Consider the following 9,531-nt stretch of genomic DNA (forward strand, 5'->3'; position numbering starts at 1 on the left):
CATATTTAATGTACTGTTGTGCTTTGCAGAGGATTCCAGACTAAGATAAGCAGTGAGGATGCTGGATTTCAAACAGATATGAAGCTTAACATTTTAGCTCAAAATAAAACTGATGGTGAGTAGTTTCCACTTGTTGTTAATACTTGAAGCTTGATGAGAACTTGCCTTTTCTTTTGAAGCAATGGCTATACAGTCAGCTCCTGAATTTTTCTCATTTGATTATTTTCTTTACGCTTCCTTTAGTGTGTTATCTTTGAGAAGAGGTGGCAGGAATTGGCAAGAAGTGGTTTTGGGTTTTTTAGGGTTTATTTTTAATATACTTTTGTTTTAGCAATAGCCAAAGCTGCATGGTGCTGATGTGGGATGGTGTGGGTGGGACAGTGCTGAGGAGGAGSAAGGCTGGACACAAAGCTTATCCTGCCACACCCGTCGGGAAGAAAAGGCCATCACTTGTTCTTGGCTTATGAAATTAGCATGAGTTTTCTGCTTGAAAATGCAGATATTTTTAAGCACAAACAAAAGYAACTGACACACTGATCTGAAACAAAATGATGACATCCTGTGCATCTAATGGCTCATAAATTTTTCTGTGGATTTAGTGACCTGACTGATTTATTTTACTGTTTTGTGACACCGATTTTCAGATTTATATATTGGGCCTTCTATAGTCTTATAGTCCGTACACCTCTGTTTATAAATCATAACAACACAGTGCACAAGTCCTGTTTATATGTGATATAAATTTTGACTGCCATTTTATAGCATCCATGAAATGAGGATTTTTTTTTTTACCCACAAAATACCACTCCAAATGATTATTCCTGAATAATTTAATTTTTCCCAATATTATGTTTAAAACAATTGGACTCAAATATCCATGTGTTTTGGTTATCAGAACAACTAAAGAGTAGGAAAAATAGGTTTGGCAAATTGCTTTTGTCCATATGTTTTTCAGTTGTTTCCTTGTAAAGTGTAGTTGACAAATAAGGTTTGTAACATTAAAACTAAAGAACAGAAGCCACAAATGTGTGGAACTAAATTAAAAAAAAAACCTGCATCTAACTTGATATTGAATAGTTCTTGAGCTCTTGAGTCAGTTAGTGATGCCTATATAATAAACTGAAGTTCATCAGTACTTTTTAAATAATTTTAGAAATTTCTTTCTATTAAATCAATACAAGCATCTGTAACCTGATTATTAAGGAAGAATACCTGAATTAGAATAGTATTATTTGACAATATTAATCAAATATAAACATATCTTTACATAGCCTTTAAAACTGTTAAGGAAAATATTAGCATCAGGGAGAAGCCAATCATTCTTATTAAATACATTGGATGCAGAGCTTCACGATATAATGAAGATTGAATCTTTTTTGCATTTGTATTAATTTTTGAATCTTTCTTTAAGATCACAGTGATACAAAACTCCTTCCAACAACGGAAGAAGGAAAGGAATTTCAGACAGCYGAAATTAAAACGGTAGATTTTAGAGAAAATAACAAGCTTGAAGTTGACAGACTATCAAACTGCCAGGCATGTAAAAATGACATCTCTGTAAGTCATAGGAATTATCCTCAACTGATTTCAGAAAAGCAAGATGACAAAACAAATCAAACCAGCTTGGACACAGTGAAGACTCAGGATGTTGGAATTCAGACTTTTGATAGCAATTTGGAAAGAACTGCACAGAAGGGAATTATTGTTCCTCAGGATGTTGAATCATCCACATTCAGAGAATTGGTCCCTCAACGCAACACAGATACAAACAACCCCGTTCTTCAAGTGATGCATGGCATGCATCAAGAGAGTAAAGATACTTCAGTAGAACAAAATYTTGAGACACAAGAAGTTACCCATGACAAAACAAATCCAGTAAAAGACCAAAGTCACACGAGTATAAATGGTAATAATTTTGCTTCACCAGAAACAACTGCAGAAACTCCAGATGAGTCTCCTCTAAAAGGTTACCCTTTTTATAGACAGGACACCAAACCTAAACCCAAGCCTGCTAATGAAATTACAAGGGATTACATACCAAAAATTGGGATGACTACTTACAAAATAGTGCCTCCAAAATTCTTAGGAGTAATGAAGAGCTGGGAATCAGAAGTTCCATCAGATCAAAAGGATCAAGAGGTATCTACTGTGGAAGACCCCAAAGAATTTGTACTGCAAACTGAAATTCCTCATCTCTCAAAAAGTGTGGGTCATTTACAGGTTGGTTCACAAAATGAAGCTGCAGCAACAAATGATCTGCTGCAGAGAGTGAACAGTGTTTCTGAACATACTGTGACCTCTGGAGCTGAGATTACTACCGAGAACAGCCAGATGGAAAGAGAGTCTTCCAAGCAGCGTGTCCCACTGATGCTAAGCTTGGATAATACAAATGCTTCTTCTGAGACTCAGGACAAGTCAAATGCATTAAGTCCATTAAGTCCTACAACAAAACCTAGTTCTTTTTATATGCAGATGCAACGAAGAGCTTCAGGTCACTATGTGACATCTGCAGTTGCCAGAAGTACAGTTTGTGCTCCTAATTCAGTKCAAAATGAAGTTAAGAATACAGAAATGGATAAAAAAGTCTCATCACCTGATTTGACTTCTTTGGCTTTACATAAAACAAGTATTCCCTCTCCTCCAGCAGATCAAGAAAAGGTTGATGATGGAAAAACCATTGAATCTTCCACTTCTCCTGTTAAAAGCAATAAGCCTATAATTTTTCCCTCCTGTCCTCCAGCACCGTTGAATCTAAGAACTCTAAGAACTTTTGCAGTTCCAAAGCCATACTCCAGTTCAAGACCATCCCCTTTTGCTCTTGCTGTCTCATCTGCAGTCAAAAGGTCACAATCCTTCAATAAGACACGTACGATCCCTAGCCAGGCACCGAGAGAGGAATTCCCAGTAGAGCTTTCCTCTGCCCCCTCGGCAGCTGGATTCTCCTCAGCTACCTCCATGCCTGAAGTGAAAAGCCCTTCCTTGCAGACTGTAACAGCAGGGCCACAAAACAGTCCAATGGATAAGGTACATTTTATTTCTAATACTAATTGACTGTAATCTACTGCCATCAAGTGCAGCCTGTGTAAAGGCTTGTTTCTGAACCACTCCCTGGTACAGGGCAAACACTCTGTAATGTCCATCAATAGCACAGCGTTATGATGAAGTACACAGGGAATGTTAAAAATGAGAGCCGCATAATTCAGATGATTAGAAATAATCATTTCCTGCCATAATTAGCATCCCCTACTTTAAAGAATTAAATTACATAGTCATTTATCCTGTGTAGTACTTACTTTTATGCTTGGAGTGCTTATGATTGGTTCTTTATAGTTCCGTGTGTTGATTTCTTTAATTCTGAGTGGTGTGATCCGTTTGGCTTCAAGTGGTTGTGCCACAAGCACACTTGAATGGAGATATGAAGTTTTGCTGGCATAATTGCTTGAGAAGCTGTGCTATGCTGGAAATGTGACTGATCTCTGAAATGTTGAATCAGGCAAACACTAGAATGGCAGCAGTTTGCTATGCAACCTTGTGCCAGGTTGATACAGATTTCCATTTATAACTAATTCAGATTAAAGTYTTTTGGCTTCTTTTCCTTCCACTTCCTCCCTTTATAGAAAAGCAGCCATGTGAATAGTGAGCAGAAGAGTCAGGCGCAGTCAGGTGCTTCCCCTGACCACCCACRCCCTGTCACCAAGAGACAAACCGCGATGACGCTCCCGCGCGCTGACCCCGAACAGATCCACCAGAGCCTGCTGGCTGCAATCCGCTCTGGAGAAGCTGCTGCCAAATTGAAAAGGGTGAGTTTTCATCATTGCATCCAAAACAAAGAACTCATGGTGCTTCCTTCAGAATTACCATACTAATGCCTGATTCTAAAAGCAGTCAGTCTTGGCACAAACTACTGTCAGGAGATCTCTTAACAATGGTAAGGGAGGTGGGGAAGAGGGTCCATTTTGCACAATAAACTGGTGAAAGCTCTCACAGAGCATCGAATGTCTGTATTTTCATACAATACAAATGTAAACAACATCTTCCTGAAATGAAATAGAAATCTCTGTGTTATCAGTTAAGCATTTTGTCCATAAAATCTGACTTGTTTCTGTTTATGTGGTTTGAAATAGAATGGTTTTAGAGGCCTGCTAAACAGCTTTGCTCTAGACCTGAGGTGTCTGCAACCTTTTGTAGGCAGGTAACACAGTTCTGAAGGCCATTTCCCTATTTGTTAGACTTCATCAGGTCCTTAATCTGTTTGGCATCATAACTAAGATATTTCTCAATGTTTGGTCAACAGTCCTGGAGCRACCCTCTTCCCCTACCCACTCTGGTTAAGAATTTCCTCTCCTAAAATTAATGTACACATCTCATTGGGTAAAACAGTGCACACTTCAAAAATCTGTGCTGTTTTAAGTTTGCAAGCAATCATTATCTCACAAAATTTTCTTGACCTCACATTAGTATTTTGCATTCTCTTTTGAGGAATAATTTCTCATTGTAGAAGGTCAACGAAGTTCAGTAGTTCTTTTTGTTTTCCACTTGAAAGAAACGAATGATGTGTGGCAGGTGGATACAAGGGACTTTTTTGCTTGTTTTATGGAACTCCTTGATTCTGTCAGGTCAAAATCTCAGCATAAATGGTCAGATAGTGGAATATTCAATTTCATAGGTTTTTGTTTCAGTGTAGCAGTGCAACAGCCTCTCTGAGGCTTATACACCTCCCATCTTTTCTACAATGTCAGTAATCATATTAAAAACAGGAAGAGATTAAGAAAATGTTGTATTGTTCAGAATCTGTTAGAGGTAAAATCTGCCAGAAATGCTGTTTGGATTTTATTTGCATATATTTTTAAGATTGTTTTTTTCTTCTAATACATAATTGCATTGTGAATAATATGAAACTTTATTTATTCATTCTTTTTTTAGTAGAAATATTCTTAGTGTAGATTTAACGCATATAGTCTTTACCAATCCAGGTACAAGAATGGTATGGGCAAAGGAAAGAGATGATGACTGAAATTGGTTTTCCCCTTCCCTTTCCTTCTGTGGCTGCTATATGTGCTTTGTCAGTAAACTATTTGTTGAGACTGAGGTGATGAAAGGGCTGTACTTTTTAAGGAGAAGTTATAATAATGAAGAAGCTTTAACCATAAAGAAGAGCAGTCTGCAGCACAAAAACCTGAAAAGGGCTTAAAAAACCCCCCTGGAACACAAACAAAATGCAGTGAAGAACTCACTGAAGTTTTGCCAAGCATAAAATTGTACATGCTGTTCTTTTCACTCTCAGAGTGCATATGCTGTGGTACAGGTACATCTGACAGCAGAAAGAGATCTTTTTGGCCTACAGCAARTTTAATAAAAACATGGTCTCATTTTATGTTTAACATGGAGAACTGGCAGTAGTAGGACAGAGAAATGAAGCATTTTGTATCAATAAGTTATTTGCACCCAAAAGTACCTTTGAGAATTGAGAGGACTGGTAGAATGCATACACCTCATAGCTGCCAGTATTGTGCTGCAGCCAGGAAAAGGAGTAATAATCTGATCCATTTGAATTATCAGAGAGGTCCATCAGGTACTTGCTTCTCTATTTACCTCTTACCATACTCTCCCTTCTTGCAGCTCTGTGTGAGAGTTATTTTAAAAATAAAATCCTGGCACCACTAGTTAAGTTTTTTAATTATTTTCACCCTCTGTTTTTRCTTAATATGTTGTAAGTATGCAGTGCTGAGATCTGTGGCCTTTTGTGCTGCTGGTCTTTCCTGTTCAATAGGGCCCTCAGTAATTACTAAACTAAAATGGGTCAAGTGAGTTTTTTTTTAACCATTTTTCTCTTCAGAATGTTTTCATTGTGTTTAGTAAACTGTGTGCTGTGGTGTGTGGTTCTGATGCCTGTGGAGCATCTGCAGCTCCCATTAACTCCAAATGGTGTTGTTGGGTTATACAGTTCCACTGAAAATCAGGCTTTGGCAATCTGTCCTAAAGTTATGGTTTGGTTCTGATTAAAGAAACATCACCATGGTATAGAGAAATGTAAGAAATCAGATCTAATCAATATTTAATAAAAAGTGTTTGGTTTAATGATGTTTTTCAACTATTTCTTTGCAGTCAGGTAGGGAGAAGGACTAAAAAATGGGTATTTGCAATAGTTACACATTAAATTTTTATTCAGGATAAAATACATCTTTAAGTAATGTCTTATGTAGCATATATGCTGAGTTCAGAAATCACATAGGAGCTTTTCACTGCAATGAGAAAAGCACTAAATGAAATAACACTGTCTAACATATTTAGGTCAACATTTCTTTAATATTTTTTCCTCTTTCTTTTTTTTCTCTTTCCACCCTGCCTCCAGGTTGGTCCTCCATCAAACACCATTGCTGTCAATGGAAGAGCCAGGCTTAATCCTTTGTATTCCACAGAAGCTAAGGCTAATCCCTAGACATTATACCAAATATTTTGCACTTTACTACTGCTTCATAGGCCAACTAAATACTAACTACAAATTTTTGAAAGTGTAAATGCAAGTATATGTTAATATATTTTTTCAACGGTTATAAGAATTTCAAGCTGGGTTTTTGATGCCTTGAAAAGATTGATAGAATATGTAAATTATGGTAATATTTTGCCTTTTTCTCTCTATTAAGCTGACTATGCTGCTAAAAAGTTTTAAGATGAGGTGCAGGTAAGCTTTGCTTAGAATGAGAATTGAAGGTTCTTGATTTTAGCCTTCAAGACTGAACAATATRTAACACTGTGCTGAAATTACAGATTGGAAGCGACCTAAAAGTTTTAGACCACATCATTAATTTTCAATTTTGTATTACTTTAACAGATTGTATGGACTTAAATCTACCACATGCTGCCTCCATGTTACTTTATTAAATTAAAATTGTAATTAGTAGAATATCTTACTTCAATGCAATACTTTGTTTCTGTCTAAAAAAAATACATGTTTTTGTTCCTTTAGCAGTCAGTAATTGGGATATATATTTAGATTGGTTTTGTTTTTTTTAATCTCCTGTAACTTCTTTCCTGGTAGCACACACACACACACACACACACACACATAAAATCAGGACAGAAATCATTGGAAATTTTTGTACTACTCAAAACCTTTTCTTAACAGTAGCACTACATGATGTTTCTCAACTACTCTTTAGATATCTGTATATAGTATTTACCTTACACTGAGATAAGCAGTACTTTTTRTGAACTAATTATATCTTTAAATAGATCAACATATAGTCACTTAATAATACAATACAAATTCCAGTTTTGATAGTGAAATAGAAGAATATTTTTTTCACTGGAAGCATAACTAAAAATTGAACTGCTTTGGACTTATTTATGTAAAATATTTTAATCTTAAAACAGCACAATAACACATAAATCATGCTTGTGTCAGAGATCATCTATTTATAGATTAGCATTAAATACCAAAATGGAAATATGTATTAAAAGAAAATATTTCATGTTATATTTTATCTATTTTGAGTTTCTTGTCAAGATTATACATTTTGGGGAGGGGATGGAAATATGATCACACTCTTGATGAAACAAATACATTATGGATGCATGCAGCCTGTGCTGGGGTATTTGCCATAGTAAAATATTTTCTTGCTGGACTTGRGTTAAAATTAAGCAATTGTATTTAGTTTCTATTCTTTAACTATATATATATATTGTACTTTAGAAACATAATGTAATTCAGTTTCAGAAACTGATCTATATGTGCATTTTCAAATTGTTTGCTGCCAGGTTTTTGTGCAATAATCTTGAAGAAGTCTAATTATCTTCCTAGTACAGAGTCAATTGCTGATTACAAGTTACAGTGATAACTTAATGYTGAAACCCTTTAAGGAATATTTTAGTAAATAAAAATTCATTAAGAGGGCTGATGAACACTTTCATTGCTGTTCTCTCCTGTATCTTGGTCCCCTGTCATTGTGTGTTACCACTTCCATCTCCTCCTTGTTCTTGCCCCCAACCAAGGGCTCGCTCCAAGGGTGGGGGGAACTCACATGGTGGTTCAAAAGATCTGTTTCAGGGTCTGTCTGTGAAATCAAACTTCAACCTTCACTTGTAAACAGTGAGATAGAAGTTTCCAACTTCCAACTGGGCCTTACATTTTAGATTTCATTGTGTTTTGAAGGACGGACTTGAAAATTGTAACTTGCCCTCTGGATTCTAGAGTCTGTGCTCATTGTGATATTTGAAGTCTGTTTTAAGCATCTCTGTACAACATGCTGATCTGTAACTGCCAGAGAGAGGGTGCACTGTGAGAGACTCTTCCTTGTACTGAGTGTGTGGGGGTTGCAGGGTTTTTTCCAAACGTTGGTGTTCTCTGCCACAGTGACCAGAGTTATTTAATAAAATTATTTGAATCTCCATCTCTGCTAATACAAATAKATATGATGTTTCACTTTTTCAAAGAAAGCAACTGAGTCCAATTATTCTTGTTGTGGGGAAAGTTCWAAAACCYGTACTTTGTTCTTTTCTTTGGTTTTGACTACAAAACTGTACTACTATATGTTTCTTAGTCYCATATGTTAAACTGTCTTTTCATGTGAACTCCTGAAGGCAAATACCGTCTTTTGTAACAGATTAAAACTAAAAACACCTTGCTTAAATTTTAGGGTTTCTTCACAGTGTAACTGAACTTGCTTGATAACTAAATGAAATGTCTACCCATGCTATAGTACTGTGAAACTCTTCAGTGGGAATTTTTGTTACTAGCTGGCAGTATTGTTTCGCAAAACTTTCTCTTCCCCTGTTTTTTGAACATGTATATGTAAGACTTTTTAAAATCTTGCTGTTGTATTTCTATAGATGCTTTTTTTCTTACACTTTTTTATTAAATTCTACTAGAGAAACTCTTGTTGATGAACTTTAAGTGTTTATTCATTATTCAACCATGAAAACATTTCTGCTCAAGTAACAAGTGTGTCTGGTAACTGCAAGCCCAAGCTCAACAGCAGTAAACTTTTGTTGTGGATGCCTTACATGCAGGATAAACAGACTGGTTTTTGAGCCCAAGAATACTTACAGTTTGGACAAGTATCACAGATGTCTTCCAAAAGGAGACAACTAGTTATGCCATCCCTCTTACAATCCCCTTGCTTTTGCATGGCAGTCAAAATGTTTAGCAATGAAAATCAAGATACTGAAGTAAATGAAATGTCAGTGTAATTGTCCAGATCAATAGCAGGCCCCAGTGAAGGTGCATTTTGACTACTGGGGCGAGTTCTTTGAAGAAGCAGCAGGTATCCATGTAGAACAGTGCTATAGTTCAGACTCCAGGGCTAGAAAAGCAAAGAGAGGTAGGTAGGAAAAATTCTCTTGTTAGTCATTATAGAAGATATATTTTTTWAATTTATTCTACAGAAGAATAAAATTAAGACTACAGATGTACTTGGAGAAGGGAGCACTTTTGCTGGGACAACATCACCAGATAACTTTTGGAAATATTCCTGTGACTAAAAGTTGTAAGGCCAAGRTAAGAGCTCTCATACTTTCGAGCTGAAAGATGTT

The 9,531-nt window shown here is 36.2% G+C and overlaps 1 protein-coding gene across 5 annotated transcripts in view; it reads left to right on the forward strand.

Moving 5' to 3' along the window:
• COBLL1 (cordon-bleu WH2 repeat protein like 1) overlaps nt 1-8,893 on the forward strand; it is a 75,985-nt gene extending 67,092 nt beyond the window's left edge. For 3 of the 5 annotated variants that reach the window (XM_057371737.1, XM_057371735.1, XM_057371736.1), the window contains 4 exons: nt 30-115; nt 1,412-3,024; nt 3,618-3,800; nt 6,353-8,893. In XM_057371737.1, coding sequence (XP_057227720.1) covers nt 30-115; nt 1,412-3,024; nt 3,618-3,800; nt 6,353-6,439 — 1,969 coding nt within the window. In that variant the 3' untranslated portion in view covers nt 6,440-8,893. The remainder of the gene's footprint in view (nt 1-29; nt 116-1,411; nt 3,025-3,617; nt 3,801-6,352) is intronic. The other 2 variants (XM_057371741.1, XM_057371738.1) reach the window with 1 other exon arrangement.
• The last annotated feature ends 638 nt before the right edge of the window (nt 8,894-9,531 follow it).

The sequence above is a fragment of the Malurus melanocephalus genome, unplaced genomic scaffold (genome assembly GCF_030028575.1).
Source record: "Malurus melanocephalus ecotype Western Australia unplaced genomic scaffold, MMel_1.1 scaffold_155, whole genome shotgun sequence".
Classification (NCBI taxonomy): Eukaryota; Metazoa; Chordata; class Aves; order Passeriformes; family Maluridae; genus Malurus; species Malurus melanocephalus.